We start from the raw sequence: 17,578 nt of genomic DNA, 5'->3' as shown, positions 1-17,578 counted from the left end.
CACTGCCATGTTCCCTTGGAATATGTGTGTCACATCAAGGTTTCTTTCCTAAATCAATCTCAAAATAAAAATTCTCTCTTGAAACACTTGTATCCATCTTAAATACTGGCAGGTCTTAGAATACTAAATGTGATTTTTGAAAAAGTTACTTTTATTCATTTGTTAACACTGCATAAATGTCCTTTAAAGTCTGAGCAAAGATGGATACTATGTATAAGGCACCCAGCAGTGTGGTAGGTGTTCAACAAATGTTACTTTTCCTTAACATGTAACAAATGCCTCAGTCACATTAATCTTTTAGAAAACATGATTTCATTATCTGCAAAAATGCCAGAAGGAATCATTATATATGTGTATAAAGCAAGGAGTAATTTAATTATTTTGTAATTAGTATAAATCAAATTTATGACAATCATATTTAGGGCAACTAAGCTCAAAAAAATCCCACCCTTTTCAGGGGACACAGCAAACCTTTAACATCAAATTATAGAAGTACTCCCTTTACCACCTTTAAAAACATAAAGGAATCTGCTCAATTGTAGTCAACCAGTATTTTCCTGTTAACTTTAAGGCACACTCAATTATTTCCTACGCAAAAACCATACAATTGTGTTCATTAAATGACTCACTGCAGTTTGTTAAAAAGACTAACACATTAGTGTCCCATAGACTCACATGGGACATGTATATCTCTTCAGAGTCTCAAAATATTTTGTCTTCCATTGCAATTATGTGTAGAAATATAAACGTCTGGTTCAGAATGATGTAATCAGGAAGTCAAGACAAAATATTTCGTTTCCACTTTGATGTTGATACCAACAGACCCCAGGGAAACAATGCTTGAATGACTATTTCATGTCATATTATGATGCCAGAAATACTGACAAACACTTTAGGGCAATAAGTATGTTTTCATATATTCACCAAGTTAGTTTTCATAAAACACATAGGCTAATTTTTTAGAAAATACAAAAATGTTTTTAGGCAGCATAGAGATTCCTTTTTTTTTTTTTTGGTTGGGAGGGGCTCCAAAAATCAAAAATTCATTGTTAATGCTTACCTGAAGCTGATCTGCTGTAAAGCTGGTCCGAGCTCTTTTTGCTGGTTTTGGATGGTTAACATCTTGCTCTGTGAGGAGGGCACCTTCCACACTAATGCCATTACCTGCATTTAAAAAACATACTATATATGTTGGTAATTCAAATGGGTACACCCATCTTGCAATAACAGGTTTCTTATATCTCTTGGCTTTTTGTGTAACTGTATATGTTTTCTAGATGGCAAAACCCCTTAAGTTTTAAAACATACTACAGATATACTGTACAAAACATATTCCGTTTAGAGGCTTGTATATTTAGTGAAAAGTTCAAAAAGTTAGAAGTACATATCTAAGGCCCAGCAAATACAGGACAACAACTATTTACAAAAAGAAAAGCAAAATCCTAATCCAAAGCTGCTGCCTGAGAATATGGCACAAAACTAATACATACACCATGGCTTTCCTTGTAAATAAACAAATAGAGACCATCATGAACAGTAGAGTACTTAATGAGGTTTACCACACTTCTACATTGTACAAAATAATGCATTAAGATTACCTTAGGAAAAGTTATTTTTATTCCTGTATTTACTGTCTCAAAAGACTCAAAAGTATTTAAGTACATATTTACCATTTTCGACTTCTCTTTTTAAATTATCCAGCATGCAGTCATAATGCACTCTGCAGAGGACTTTCTCTTCCACCAAAGCGAACTCCTCTCCTGTGGAAAGTTGCCTTTTGCAGGAAAAGCAGGCAAAGCATGCCAAGTGATAGACATTCCCCTTGGCTCTCCGGACCCAGTCAGTAGAATGGATGTGTCTCCCACATCGAGAGCAGCGAGTTCCATACCTTCTACATTAAATAGAGGTGTGGAAGGTAAATATTTTAATGCCTGGTGAGATATTCATCAGTCAAATATTAAACCAGCACATTATGTTACCCCATTGAAATAACCTAAGTATTTAAATATTGTGAGAATGAAACAAGAATCAGTTATTCTTCTAAACGTCAGTATAGTAAGCAATCAAGATGAGACAGGGTCACAACTCAAACCTGTTTATAAAAATAAGACCTTTTCTCTGTTCCTCTAAAAGAAGATCGAAGTTTTCTTTTAAAATGATTATTAAAATTCCTTTTGTTGTATCAAATATCAGTACATTTACAAATTTAAAGAATCAAGATAAACACACACACTCTCCAGACTGAAAATCTAAAAGCACAAAAGTATGCTGAAGATATTTATACTGAAAAACTGAAGATATAATGACTTCTTAAAACTGAGTTAAGATGATTAAAAATGATTTAAATATCATTTTTAGGATGTTAAAATACGTAAATATTTAATGTTAGAATTATCAAAGAATGTACATAACAGAAATTCTTCACCCTGGTGGGTGAGAAAGGAAAAGTCAGAAATGTTTCCTTTGGTGAAAAAGCTATTGTATTGCTCTCCATAGGAGGAAGGAAATATTTTCTAAATTTTCAGAGTCCTAACTGGACATTAAATGCAGGTCAATCTTAAAATACCAAAGTTATATGTAAATAGTTTTTTTCTTATAGCCTGAATGACTGGAAACTCTTTGTCATGTCTCCTATCACAATCACAGTCGTGGCCCTGCATGTCCAAATCACACTAGATTAGTCAGTGTCTATTTATTGATAGATATATCTTTAAAGCTATTACCACTTTGTTTTTTTAGTTACTCTGAAAAACAGAATTCTAAAGATAAATTTCACAATATAATACAACATGAAGCAAGGAGTTTAAAAATCCTAAATAACTAGACTTTCACTTGTCGAATCTTTCAAACCAAACATTTCAAAGGGCTTTAAGTTACTACAAAAAATTAAGATTAGCCTATCCCAAGTGAATGAGGAAGCAAATTATTACTAATATTAAAGTAATGAAAAGTAAACCCGCTGAGAAATATGCCTTTTTGGTAATTATAAAATTTTGTGATTTTATAAAAGACTCTAGGTCTCATAAATTATTTTAAACTACCTAGCAATTTTTATTCAAATTAATCACTAAACTCTTTGAAATCATTTTTTGAAATGGAGTATAAACATAATTAGTATTACAACCTTTATTATATAGTATTAGTTTCCCCATCACAATGAACATTTTTTATTTAGAAAAGTAAATAAAGAAAATATGTAACAATTTTTAAAAGTCATTCTTGAGAAATATTTTAATTTCTAGACAGTTGTTCACACAGAATTATATCTTGGAAGAAACTTTACATTTAAACTATAGAGAGATCACACAGAGAAAATGTTATCTAATTTCAGATCTCATCTAAAATCTCATCTAATTTCAGAAACTGAAGATTGGACAAAATAAATAGTTTGAGGCAGAATTAGGTTTGGTGTATTTATACAAGAATGGTCAATTATTCTGAATACTATGGTTTATCACGGTGTCCAAACCCTTAGAATTGTATAGGTTTATAAGTAGGGATCATTCTATGGTAAACTGGTAAAAGCATAACAAAATCTTGATTTTCTCCCCCAAAATGATTTTATTTCATCTAACCATTCCCACCAAACAGGGGCTTCGTCATAAGTCATTTTGTTTTTCATACTTTTTACCTATGCACAGCAAAAAAGTTTCCCTGTTTGTAATGCCTCAAACTTTCACTCCCCAAAGTGAAAGTATTATTTAAAATTAACTTTTGTCTACTGAATTCCTAAAAAGGATAAACATGCTTATTTATACACATTATATCTCAAACATGAAAGCACCCTCATTTTGAAATTTCTTAAATATGAAAAACTGAGCTTCATTAAATAAAACTGAACAAGAAAAAGCCTATTACAAAAGCCTCTTTGCATAATAATTTCTTCCAGTGTCTACTAAGAAAAAGCTTCAGAGCATACCTGAAATAATCAAGTTTGCAGAAAATGTCTTTGTCTTTAATATAACAGCTGGTATGCCTTCCTAGGGAGGTTCTGCAAACACTGCAGGAGAGACACCGGACATGCCAGCATAGGTCATTCACCTGTGATGGGAAGAGAAGCCACTGCAATACCATATTTAAGAAAAGTATTCATTGGTTTTGTGTATTCGGCAATTTTAAAAACTGGCCCCTTAATATATTAACACATGCTCTGAATGTTTTCATCCAAAAGGTGTCATTTTTATAAACACGTATCTGGATATATTATCTTTTAGACCTCAACCAAAAATTTATACTAATATGTGCCACATTTTGTGTTTATAATATTTTCTATTCCTTTGAAGAATTCAGGTTGCTTTTTCTTTCTTTCTTAAATGGAATCTTTATGAACACAGGGAATAATCTGGTTACTTTAAAGTCCTACATGCAGGTTTTTTTGTTATATTTTACCAAGTTCTTCCCACCATGAAACCTTGTAATTAAAGAAGACAAAACACACACTCTCTCAATCTATTTTTTGGCTAAATCATTATAAACTGTATACCCCCTAAAAGACAGTGAAAACGTGGTTTTGTGAGATAGTTACCCATACAGGACAGAAATTGCTCAGATAAATTTAAATGTTGATGTAGTAGAAACCCGGGCTCTCTTCTAACATTAAACATTGTACAGAAACAATAGAAGTAAGTAGTAAAGTATACTGGTAAAACTGCTTACTGATTTGGCTACAGGGGAAAAAAATAAATTGAATCATAAGTGGTTCTAATAAAGCACCCAATCATTGTTTTCCACTTACACTTCAAGTAGTAAAACATAAGATGGTGTTTAATAAGGTCAGTATTTTATACTTTCTAAATAGGAACCTGAAATACTGTCAATACAGGGAACAAGTCATAATTACTCTCACTTTATACTGTTGCCATTATATTATAAGAGCTACAACTTTAGCCCTGGATTATGAAGATGTGTATTAGATAGAACTGGCTTGCATCCAATGCAGGCTCCCAAAGTTTGCTCTTGTTAAGTGGACACAAGAAACTGATTTATGCTTAGTTGAATTTCATGTAAAAGAACAGTAACATACAAAAATACCAGTTACACCCTAAAAATGGATCCAATGACTAAAATAGGAAAACAAATGACTGTGAGATATGGTTTTTGCTCAACAATTCCATAATAAAGACTATGTGTCTATCAAATTAGAACTACTGTCCAACGTGTTTTTCTCTGACATATAAAAGGTACTTTGAAGCTGAAAGTTTTATGGACTTCTTATTACAGTTATGTGTCTCTTTCCAAAGCATTAATGAGAGTCTCATTTTGATGACATTTGAAAAGTTTTGGTCTTTACAAGAACTTAGAACTTACATGCTCACTATAGACAATATTTAAAATAACAAAGAAAACAAATCTGAGGAAACTGGAATAAATAATATTAACAATGTTGAATACTATCTTGGAAATAAAAAAGTATTTTCCTCATTTTTTTTCCTAAAATGGAACCAATCAGTATAAAGTTTAGAAAAACAGGCTTCCTTTAAACTTCCACTGGTTAGGGCCTTCTGTATTTCAGTCTTACCCAGGATTTTGTTTTGTTTTGTTTTGTTTTTAAAGCAAGGCTTTAGGGCAAGAGCCATGGCCTCTCTCTTACTCCCTTCTAAAGCCAGGCCTGGTTGTCACCTTTTTTCAAAGTTTACTTTCCCCCTAAAATGTCTCTTTATCTTCAATTTCTTTGCTAGGGAGTAAAGTAAGGTGAAGAGAGGAGATTCTGGAGACTATAAACCTACTATTGATCTAATCTGTATATGTCTAAACATATAACTTGGACCAAGCCAGAAAAACCTACCCAAAGGACAAAGCACTGAAGTATTAGACAAGGCAACAGATGCTTCTAACTCCTGTCATACTTTTCTGTTCTAACTCCATTTTATTTGCCTCGCAAGATAATGTTTTTCTATATTAGTTACACCCTCAAATAATATTTCTATACAGGGTCTAACTTTAAAAAAAAAAACAAAACAGTGACTCAAGTTAAACTCAAACTTATCTGCAGGAAGTACTCAAAATGGAAAAAAAAGTTAATAATTCAGTTTTTGTCAATCATATAGTATCAAGCTTTAGAACTTACAGACTAAAGAATACAAGAAGTGGTACAATAACACTGCATATGGAAGACTTCATTGGCAGCACTCCTGCCCTATTACAAAGGAAAGCTTTACGTAACTCACTTAACTTAGATTGTTATACAATACAAAGATATGTGTGTATATATATACATATACACACACACACACGATTAACACTAGAAACTATTATCTATTTCAGAGGGTGTGTTAAAAGTCACTTCATCACAACTCTTCTATATCTTCTCTGCTGTGAAGTGTTAGAGCCTTCATAGGTCTACTCAGAAACATTCTTAAAGATTATGGCAATTATCGAGAGGGCTCATTAAAAATAAGGTGCTAGTTTTAACCCAAAAGATGATTTTGCAATATCCAAAAGGCTCAGTTTTAGCAACATGGAAAGTGGAATCTTAAGAATGCAGATTTAAAGAGAAAGCCAATGTTAATTTGCCAACTTTAAGAATCAACCACCAAGTAAGATTAATTTAGTCATTTAAAAATGTTTTTACCAAAACTTCTTTTGGCATTTTGTCTAGGTTTTATCTGTAGGGTAGCATTCCCATTTTACAGATGAAGAAGCTTTGTATGTTGAGGTAGAAACTTAAAGAAACCCATTAACATGAATTTTGAACACATACTCTCCATAATTACTCCTTTTGAAAACCTAAGCAGGGTGGGGAGAGAATAGAAAGTGAACTATTTTGCTACTAATTCAGTGTAGGAGAGACCATTATTTTAAACAGTGGTTTTAAAAAGCTATTTAAGTTGAAACCCCATGATATTCTGATTAAGACACATGGGACCATGATCCTGTCTGCACTGAGGTGGATAACTGTGGCCTGCCAAAATTTCTAATCCAAAATTCCCCAATATTTTAAGAGAAAAGTAAAACAAATTAAGACAATCAACTCTCAAAACACACTTGAAACACTTCTTCCCAGGCTGTGTGTGTCTAACTTTACATCAATTTCCATTTTCTCCCCAAGCACTCGAGATGACAGCATTGAGTGGCCTAGAAGTATTAAACCTTAATAAGAGCAGGAAGGTATTGAAATGGTTTTTATTTAAATGTACCTATAAACTTTTACTTTGCAAAAGCCTCAGGTAACTGTAAAAAACATAGGACTGTTATTTTTAAAATTTGTCCAGAAAAGATCCTTTAAGCTACTTTACAGTGGCTCTCACCAAAAGAGACACTGCAAAGGGGAATCATTTAATACATACCGACTTAAAATTCTTCTAAGCAGGCATGGGCGTGGACGTTACTGGGGTGGAGAGACCGCAGTCCGTTTAGAGGGAACAAAGATATTTAAGAAAGGAATAATATGATGGGGCTGGGTAAAAAATAACTAAGCAGGTTTCCGTCTCAGAATGGATAAGGGTTTTTCCACTTCCCTTCCACTACAAGTCGGTGGCTGACTCCAGCGCATCCACACCAGGATGTGTCACATATTAGCTGTTTTGCAACGACATAGAAGAGTCTGGGATTTCTTCTCACTTTATCTCACCGCATGAGTTGCCCTAAACTGGGCTAATTTTCTGCGAAAACCTACAACCTCTATTCAGAACTTGAACGGAAAGGTTGGTTGGAGGAACATTACTTTTTTCCCAGAGCTCCCACGCTAAGCCCGCTCCCCTCTGGGCCTCGTGCCCGAGGCCCTGTCTTACCTTGAGAAGATATTTGTCCACGATCTCCAGGCCGCAACTGTTGCATACACACTTGCCAGGGGGGCAGCCGGAGCCCGAGGCCATGGACCGGGGCGAGGACGACGGGGACAGCGGGGCCGAGGAGGAGCACGAGTCCTCGTCCCCCGCTCCCTCGGGGCTCACCTGCAGGAAACCGCGAGGCGCAGGCGGTTCTAGATCCCTCCTCCCCTTCGCATCCCACCTACCCACACGGGCGGCCCCACCGCCTCCCCTCCCTTCCCCCTGGCCACCCAACCCCACCCACAGCTTCTTGAGGTTACGATTCTCGCCCTCTTCCCCGAGTACAAGCTCTGGCCACGCACCCTCCGGGGCTGCAGACCCCTGACCTTTCCGGACCCCAGGAGTCTTGCGGTCCTGCCCTCCTCGCCGGCCAGCTAACCTTCCCACCCAACCCAGACCCTCCCCGCCCCGTCCTCCGTCCGCTGCAGGAGAGGCCAGCTGGGCCCTGGAAAGAGCGCGGGGACAGCAGCCCTTCGTCCTGCCCCGCCTCCCCACGGCCAGTCTTGCCGGCACCCGAGCCCCTCCGCACTCACCAGTTCTTCTTCCCCGGCGCCTTTCCGTGTCCTCCCGGCCGCCAGGGCTGTAGTCCGCCCGCACTCCTCCGACATGAGCCCCTGGCACTGCGGAGTAGGAGGGGGAGAAAGTATGGAGAAACAGATCAGAAGTTCCGAGCGTGCTGCGCGCCCCAGCCTCGGCGCGGGGAGCGAGCTAATGAAGGCCCTCAGAGCGCCGGGCAGCGCGTGCAGCCGTCACGGCGCCTAAGCCCGGGCGCCGCGGGAGGGCTGGCGCGCAGGCTCCCTCGCTGGCCGCTGGCTGCCGCCACCCGAGCGCCGGTAGCTGGCCCGAAGCGCATCGGCGCTCCCCGGGCTCCGGGTCCCCGGCGCTCACCCGAGCACGTCGGTTCCCCGCCCCCCCGCCGAGGATAACAAGTTAATAACAATCATCCCCGCACAAAGCGCTTTCTTTCCAGACGTCAATCATAGCGGCGCGGGGAACACCGGGCTAAAGGGGGTGCGGGGCAGGGGGAGGTAGAGTGCGAGAGAAGAAAAGAGGATTGAGAAGGGGTGGGAGAAGAAACTTGATTTCTTTAATAACCTCAATTAAAAGAGCAAGACACACACATATATTTTAAAAGGGGGCTTTTTGAATAGGATAGCCCGAAAGGTGAAGAGGTTTAATAGGATACTTGAAAGCTAATTACAGCGGGATTTAAGAAGCCTGGTGTTTGTTCCGATGACAATTTGAATGAAAATGCTTCAGATTAAACCGAGCCAGCAGCTCTTTCGTAAACTTACAGCAATTAGAGTCGCGAGTGATTTACACTCGTTTCTTTAAGGTGTAAATTGCCACTTATTGCTCAGTAAGTCAACATTTGAGCTACTAAAGGATTATTTTTAACCAGCGCAAAAAGCGGGTAGAATAATGGAAAATATCCAGCTGAATTTAATTTGTGCCATTAAAAGAACTCACGCAACCTCGGACAAAATGTTTTAAAGAAACAACGCGCGTTACTCAAGTGTTTCTAAGTATTTGCAAGAGTTTTGTTCTTAAACGAGAACGCAGCGTCTCTGGGGTTAGACTGCTTTCGTTTCCAAAAACTCTAGCTCTGGGGCGGGTGGGTCCCCCGAACTCGAGCCGCTCACACTTCTGCATTTCTGACTGTTCGCCTCCCTTTTCCCTCCCTCTGGAAGCACCAGGCAAGATACCAACCTGGGGGCCTCCGGGACCCTCGGCCGAGACCCTCCCTTTCTGGGGTGCGCTCCCTACGCGGGACCCAGCGTAGCTGCACTGAGGCCGCGTCCTCACACACAAAGGGAGTTTAAGCAGAACAGCTCCGTGTTCGCCTGGTGTCCCCAACCAGCTTCAGAGCAAAGAAATAGTCAGGGGCGCCTCGCGCGGGTCCTGCTGAGGCACTCAGGCTGCTGATGATTTCAAACTTAAAACACCAAATACCCATAGGTCCTGCCTCCAGAGCGAGGTGAGAGCTTGTCAGGTTCCCCAGTCTACTCAGACAAACCGCGTGACTCGTTTTGTGCCCTGCGGTTTTCTTTTGGCATTTTAGGTAAAATGGCTCTCCCGGCCAACCCTGGGATCCCAGAGGCCTTTCTGGAGCCCCGCAGAGGGAGGTGTGCCTCAGGGCCAGCAAGTGTCCGCGGGCAGCTGAGCGAAACGAGCCGGGTCTCCGGTTCCACCGACAACCGCCCAGTCCTCCCGACCCACTCTCCCGGACAGCCACGATCACCGTAGCAAACAGAACAAAAGCACGACACACATGGACCTGAGAGCGCCTTAGGCTCGAGGCTTCATCTCCCAAATTACAGTCTCCATGTCTCAGGTTAAGTGAGCTTTTGGGGAGGGAGTGCAATGATTACTGACTAACGCTACTACGTAATAAAAAAAAAAAATTGCCGGGTCTGAAGATGAGGCCGTTACAGGTAGTTTCTGAACCTCGTTTAGGAGCCCAAACAACTCTAGTTTCAAGGACACTGTGATTCAGCGGATCTGGCCAGGCGTCGGCTCGCTCACCTTCTCAGGGGGAACTGCCAGCTCCGGCACGTCCTTTTCTTCTAGTTTACACACAAACATCTGATCGCTCTTCCAATACATGGCACTGCTAGGGCTGCTTATCACATACCAACTCCAGAGGGTCAGAGGCTGTCCGTGTCTGCCGATCTCCCCCCTCCCCCGCCCCGATCCACTAATAAAAGCTGATGCCGAGAAGGATCATGCTACAAGTGTGTCTTCGTCCAAAGAGGCCGCTGTGGCCTGACCACTTTCTGATGAACTGTTCTTAAAATTCCTTTCCCGACTTCACTGAGCTCCGTCCCTCCAGGAAAAGAAAAAAAAAAAAAAAAGTTTTGTTTTCCAGAGGGTGGAACCTAATATAAAGGGAGGGGGCATGTGGGGGAAAGTCTTTTCCTGGAGAAATAGCCTCACCTCTTCAAGGAAAACCCGCCTTCTCTACATGTTAAAATCTTTATCAGGACACGCCAACTGACTTCAGGTTTAGTATTAAAGAAAAAAAAAATAGGGGATGTCCTGTTAACTTGACTTTAAAAAATCTGTTGTCTGCATTTGCCATAACTTTTAAATTCTCGCTCCCCAACCCAAACCTAAACAAAGATTCAGGTTACATCTCTTTCTGCAGCAAGCAGAAGGGGAAGTGGAGGTCTGGGTGACTTGAAAGTTTTAGTCATTCTCTTGAAACTCGCAGCTCTCCGGTCTAGCCGAGAAAGGCCACCTCTCCTGGCAGCCTGGGGGCTGACTTATCTAGCAGTTCGCGCTCCCTTTCCGAAAAGTTTTCTCATTAAGATAAAGAAGGAACATCTGAGCAACACAAAAGCTTATGATTTGCGACTAGATTTGAAATCAAGGCCACAAGAAAGACAAAAGTATGTTGCTAATGAGTATTGCTCTTTCATCTCCCAGACAAAATTTAAGCCCTAGCAGCCTTGGTCTACTGCCTCAAGTTCTGACTGCGGGCGGGGGAGCAGCGGAGGGAGGTACTCAGGGTACCGTAATTTTGATTAAGACTGGAAGGTGTGTTTGTTTAAAACAGACTCTTTGTGGTGTAAACTTTATTTCATTATTTAGTGCATAAAGACAAATTTGGTTAAAAGATTATTTTTTAATGATTTTTGTTTCCATTTAAAAAACTAAACAAACTTCTGAAACTGAGACCTAGGAGTCTATTTCTTAAAGGCCTTTAACAGAATCATAGGATTTTGCTTTAATTACGTGGAAATATTTATGTAAACACACACACACGCATACACACACATGTCTTATCTCCTTGCCTTATTTGTATAGAAGAAAAAGATCGAAAGGATCTTGCCCAGAACCCAGCTCGGTCAGCAGCCGGCTAGCGGAGGAGATAGATAGCCTTTCCTGTGATGAAGTGAGCCTGCGCAAGAGTCTGGGACCGAGTTACCACTACAAATTTAGTTTTTCCTCCATTGCATTTTTCTCCCATAAACACTAGAGTCTTCAGAGCATTTTCCTATCGCCATTGTTTTTCTTTTCGCGCAGCTGCGCACAAGTTAATATTAGCCATCCCCCTGCAGGTCCACTCTGGGAGATCTCGTTTAAATTTACTGAGCGAAGGGAGGAGACGCTATAATTAATCTGTGCCCTCTTAGAAAATTGAAAGATTAGGGTGGATTGACTTTTGAAAAAGCTAACTTGTGCGTGGGAACCAGAAAGACTTGTGTTTTTCATCAAGTGCAAAAATCGGTATTGGGGGTGGTGGGGAAATTCACATAATGCATTTTCCATGAAATAGCATCGTTCTGGAGACCGCTCTTCCGAATGGAAAGTCAGAGTCGTGCAGATCATTGGCGCCATCAGGTCGTGTATAGAGCAGGATTTCGTTGAAAGTGGAATTAAACATAAAGGTCCAGTTTGGATATTTAATTTCTCTCTCTCTCTCTCTCTCTCTGTGTGTGTGTGTGTGTGTGTGTGTGTGTGTGTTAGGGTTTAAAGTGAATCTGGGGTACTATCTGGCTACTATCGAGGAGAATTTATCGCGCGGGTCATTTGGAGATCCAGAGAGAGCTAGAGCTGTGTTAGGGAAGTAGGGCGGGGGTGCGGGCGTTTATGCGGTCTTTCCACCCACCCTTGCCTAATCAGGCGGCTCTCAATCAGGTTTTCAAAATACTAATCTTGATCTAAGAGCGTCTATCTCTGCATAAGTGGAGAAAATGATTCATTTTTAGAGGTTTCTGGGCTTGGGGAAGAAGAATGGTCGTCAGACAGGAGCAGCAGCCCTGAAAGATTGGTCTGGCCTCGCTTTACTCCAGGCGCCTGTGGGATGCTGACCTGTCCCGTGGTGCATCTGCGCGTACCCATCCTTGAACTGTAAACCTCTGGGCGGTGAGTCAATTTCTACGTCCTGGGAGATATAAGCCTTTGGCTCGGGGTCAAGTGTGCAAGAAGAGGGGAATGTGTTTGCTATGAATGCCAGGGCTGATCGTCCTGTCGGTCTGGGGTACAACGACCTTCTGACCTTTTGTCAGGGGCTGGCATAGGAAGGTATAGCTTCTTCATAGTGGCCAGGTTCCTTGGAGCTGGCGTCACACCTCTTACCCGCTCTCGTCCTCGGCTGGGGCAAAGCAAAAGGTACCCTGCTAATTTACAGGGGTGCTTGGGCTAAAAATCAAAAGAGTTTTTTGTTTGTCTGTTTGGTCTTAGAAATGAGGGTTTTTAGCCCAAACTCCAATTGATTCCAAGTTTGAACGAAGACTCTGATCAAGAAAACATTATCTTGTGTGTCCACAGGTGGAGAAGCAATCGCCTGCGTCGTGACAGCTCCTACCTACTAAATTGAAAATTTGAAAACCAGAGACCGCAGGCCCACCCAAGGTGTCTACCAACACCTGCGGATCACAGGGCTTTTTGCAAGCCCATGGGAAAGACAGCCTGAGAGACTTTGGAGTGCCTCCTGTCCCAGGCTGCGCCTTTCCTGCTCCAGGCAAGCCTTGAGTGCATCTCCCTAAAAACCGATGGGGGCAGGGAAGGGGTCTAGATCCCGTGGGGCCAGGCCTTGATTGGAGGTCCGGGGCTGGAGAGAGGGAACACCAACCCACCCCGACCCCCACAGCTTCCACTCACCCGAAGAGCTGCCTAATTGGGCTGCGAGCAGCTGCGAAATTTGTAATCGTCTAATAAGCCTTCCGCCTCGGTAATTCTTATCAAAAGGCATAAAACTGATATTTTCACACCCAGCTCGCACTGCAGGCGCCGTTTATAAACATCCTTCATCAGTGGGATGAAATTAAGCCTGCATTGACAGAGGTCTCTGGAACTCGATATTTAAAAGCAATAGATCCGAATTAGCAAATTATAACTTTAAGTAGGGAAAGTCCCCACCAACTTGACTATAGAACCCTTTGCCTCTGAGCTCCTCGGGGTGAGTAACCACACGTGTGAGAGAACTTAACCTGGAGGTTCCGCGGTGCTCAGGCAATCTCTGGAAACTCGGATCCCCGAAATACGCCTGCTACAGCTCCTACCGCCCACCTTCTAGGAACTCGCCTGGGTCAGACCTGTGGAGACCAGGGTGAGGCAGAGCTGGAGGCTGGGAGAAAACGTGGTCAAAGGAGGCGCATCCAGGACTCCCGGGCGGCCTGCAGGCGCAGTACCAGAGCCCTGCTCTTGCGGACCCGAGCTTTACCCGGCCCGCGGCCCTCACCGCCCACCTCCGGGACACCAACGCCAAGGGTACAGTGGGCCAGAGGACTGTAGGAGGCGGTGGAGGATGGGGAGACTTTCGCGACCATAAGGTGGTACAGATTCTGGCAGAATTCTGGTGGCGACTCCTTCGATCCCTGAAGGTGAAATCTCAGCTAAAACCAATCTGAAACTGTGGTTGTCACAGTTGGTTCAGGGTTAGGAGACGGTGTCTTTGGATTTTTGCCGCCCCCACGCCCACCCCCTCGCCCAGCATAAGCATTATAAATATTAGTCTGGGAAAAGACTTTAGGAGATTGCTTCTAGAGATTCTTTCCACAAACTTGCGCTGCTCAGAACCTGCATAACCCCTCAGAGATGGGAGAGCTGTAAACGCGCTCACCTTGGGACTTACCGGTCCCAGACTCCTTTTTAGACCTTGCCACCCACAGTTTCTGTGGGTAAGAGAGGGGCGCGTTTATTCATGCCAGTGGAGGTCGCCAAAAACGGGCGAGGGCCTCCATCTGGGACCCACCAGTCTCTCCCACTGTGGACCAAAACTGAGGTTTGATGGGCTTCCCAGCTGGGCAAGCCTGCTCCACGCGGGACACCCGGGAATCCACTGGTGGGCAGACCCGGCCTTCGCCACCCGCTCCGCGGCATTCCTCACTGCAGTCTGATAGCCGAATGGGGCTAGTTGTCTCGAGCGGTTCTGGAGAACCAATAACGGAAAGCCAAGTTCTGCGACCAAGAGCCAAGAGCCTGTACGAGTGACTAGGTGTTTCTTTTCTGCCGGTGCGCAGAGTGCCAGTAACCTCTCCCCGTCCGCTACGGAAGGAATAGGGGGAGCGTTTCCAGTCCAAGAGAGAGGATGGGAGAGAGAAAATTAGGAACCAAACGGAGCCCGAAATTAAGCAGGGCAGCCTGGAAAGCTTCCCCGCTAAACGCTATGGCGCGAAACGCTAAAGTCCGTTACACCATTTATTCATTGTGACATTTCCAAGCCGACAATCGCGCCTTAAGCACGCCTGTGGTTTGGAGGTGCCGGTTTTATATACATTTTACCCTTTAGAATGATAAACAAATCAGGACCAATGGAAACCTGATTCTAACCTGTTTCTACAGAACTCTGCCTGGATAATTCTGTAAAAGCCAAAGTCCAAGGTGGAGGGAGGGAGAGAAAGAGAGAGAGGAGAGAGGAGAGAGGAGAGAGAGAATGAGAGAATGAGAGAATGAGAGAATGAGAGAATCCAACTCTTTAACCGCCTCCCTTTACCGCGTTTCCCTACAAGTCCCAGGTTAACCGGGCGGATATAGCCTTGAGTTCGCTGATCAAGAAGGAGGATGGAACCGAGACCCTATAGGCTTCTCCTGCCCTTCCACATCCCCGTTTTCCCGCGTCCCCAGGGGTGTCTGAAAGCCCAACTCGGCCAGTGTGGCAGGAAAACTAAACTTTATCTAAGTGCAAAAAGGCAGGCGCCAGATGGTTTTCTCGGTTTCTGGGGATGGGGTGAGAGGGAGAAGCGGGACTGTGCGAGCCTCCTATTTGTAGAATTGGATGAGATTTTGATAAGGGAACCCTCAGCTCAGGTTGTTAGCCAGTGTGAATGAGCCCCACACAGGCCTGTGCCATCTGCCCACAACTTTGGTGTCTAAGGTTCTCCCCAGCAACACTTCCACCTCTGGTGTAACTCATAAAGCCACACTTTTACAAAAAAAAGTTGGCCCAAGAATCTTGAGCCATGAATTTAAAAAACTTAAATAACTTCTATATGCATTTCTGCTACAGGAGAACGATTCTTGTAACTGTGGCAAGGTTTTCTTCCTTTCCTTTCTCTCCTCCTCCTCTCCCTTCCTCCTTCCCTGCTTGCCTGCCTTCCTTTATGGGAGTTCAAAGTTTAAGAGATATGCAACATGTTATTATAGTAAGAGCACAGGTTTGAAGTTAGTCACATCTGTAATGGAATTTTGAGCAATTTAAATTTTTAACACTTGAGCTTTCTCATTTGTAAAATGAAGATGGCATCACTTGGAAATTGTCATAAAAATCATAATGTTGAATTAAGTGTTCATCCACACAGGAGGTTCTCAGTGAATATAATCTTTCTCCTACCACATCCTCCTTCACTTCCCTAGAGAGGTCTGGATGTAGAGGAGCCACCAAAGGCCCAATTTCCCCAGTGAAGAGTAGGTCAATGTTCTTCAGCAAGTTGACCATTTTCAGAGGTTCAAACGGTCACAGAGGCTAGACGCACCTCCCTGGGCTGCAGAGGCTCCAGAGATGAGTGCCGCTGCCTGGAGCCACCTCTATCCTATCGTGGCAGCTAGGCCCAAGGATGCACAATGAACACCTTTTTCATCTCCTTTATTGCTGGTTTATATGAGAGTTAATCTAGCACGTTCAAAAATGCTTGGCACCCTTCTGTCAGTTTGCACAACCTTCTGAATATTGTGAAAATGGCAGTAATGATAGCTGTTGATTATTATTTGTCAAGTGCTCCCACTGACGTTGTGGCACACAACCCTACTTTAATTTGTCCAAAGCCATATTTTACCAAGCCAGGGCAGAATTCCAACCCAGACATCCGACGCGAATGCCTGACTTTTAACTACTTTGTGGTGTTTGTCCTCTTTACTGAGTTCAGAAATTGATACTTTCAGTAAATGGATTCATGATAGTTCTTTACCACTCCAGCACAAGTGGTCCAGCCGCTAGCCTCTTGCCTCTGCCCACTTCCGCTGAGCAGCTGGGGGGCGTCTTGTGTCCTGTAGGGAAGACCGCCCCCTTCCCACCCCTACTCTTGCTGGGCAGAGGTTAAACAGCATTGAATGAACTAAAGTGAGAAATAAAACAGCCACGACCCGGAAAAAGGAGAACGCTTAAATCGGCGGTAATCTTTCTCTCTCCTTTTCCTTGCAGATTACATAATTCGATGTCTAATCATCAGCTAGTGGATCAAAATCTGGATTGGATAGACGGTGACTCGATCTCCCCACAGACTGAAGTCCTAAGGCCTGCGCTCACTTCTGGAACTTTCCTTTGGGCCTTGACCGAAACTCCTGTTATTGTGTGCAGTAGCAGAGGCTGCGCTGCCTGGCTCAGTTTGTGCAAAGGCTATTTATTGTTTCTCATTCACCGACCCCTCCGGTGAAGTCTTTAGCAATAGTTTTTTTTCCCCACACAAACGTCAATAAAGTCGACCCCTGCAGTTCTTCCTGAAGCTCTACAAGCTTCCTGGAAGCAGGAACCGTATGCTGTTCCAACGACTCTCTGAAACCTAGTTCAGTGCCTGGCACTAGACAATAAAAAATTGCTTTCTGAATGAAAGTATATGCTGGCAGGTGCAGGGGGTTTCATGCCTTTCTCTGCCTTCGTAGTTCTAGCGCTTCCTACCTCTTTGCCCTTCTTGCCCAGTTCCTGCATCTTTCAATCCTTTGAAGAGCTAGGTAAGAAAGGGCATGGAAATTCTGACATAATAATTAGCAAGTGGCTTGTTTTTTGTCAGATGCCCGACTGATGTTGTGGCATACAACTTCACTTTAATTTGCCCACAGCCGTATTTTACCAAGCCAGGTCAGAATTCAAACCCAGACAACCCACACGGAGGCCTGACTTTTAATTACTTTGCTATTTTTGTCTT

The 17,578-nt window shown here is 43.0% G+C and overlaps 1 protein-coding gene and 1 long non-coding RNA gene across 3 annotated transcripts in view; one reads left to right on the top strand and one right to left on the bottom strand.

The window, feature by feature from the left end:
• The window catches only part of LHX8 (LIM homeobox 8), a 30,543-nt gene extending 16,240 nt beyond the window's left edge, over positions 1–14,303 (bottom strand). The window contains exons 1-6 of one of the 2 annotated variants that reach the window (XM_033229300.1): positions 14,286–14,303; positions 8,303–8,389; positions 7,731–7,892; positions 3,920–4,041; positions 1,671–1,891; positions 1,061–1,164 (exon numbers count right to left, since the gene is read on the bottom strand). In XM_033229300.1, coding sequence (XP_033085191.1) covers positions 1,061–1,164; positions 1,671–1,891; positions 3,920–4,041; positions 7,731–7,892; positions 8,303–8,389; positions 14,286–14,303 — 714 coding nt within the window. Of the gene's footprint in view, positions 1–1,060; positions 1,165–1,670; positions 1,892–3,919; positions 4,042–7,730; positions 7,893–8,302; positions 8,390–10,041; positions 10,592–14,285 lie in introns of those variants that run through there. The other variant, XM_033229302.1, reaches the window with a different exon arrangement.
• LOC117093831 lies at positions 11,918–17,280 on the top strand. Its single transcript, XR_004441264.1, has 2 exons — positions 11,918–12,163; positions 16,858–17,280. It is a non-coding gene; the product is annotated as an uncharacterized LOC117093831 (long non-coding RNA).
• Positions 17,281–17,578: the final 298 nt, after the last annotated feature.

The sequence above is a fragment of the Trachypithecus francoisi genome, unplaced genomic scaffold (assembly GCF_009764315.1).
Source record: "Trachypithecus francoisi isolate TF-2019V2 unplaced genomic scaffold, Tfra_2.0 Lachesis_group12, whole genome shotgun sequence".
In the NCBI taxonomy this organism is placed as follows: domain Eukaryota; kingdom Metazoa; phylum Chordata; class Mammalia; order Primates; family Cercopithecidae; genus Trachypithecus; species Trachypithecus francoisi.
Note: the sequence above shows the minus strand (reverse complement) of the source record. Positions and strands in the feature narration are given on the sequence as shown.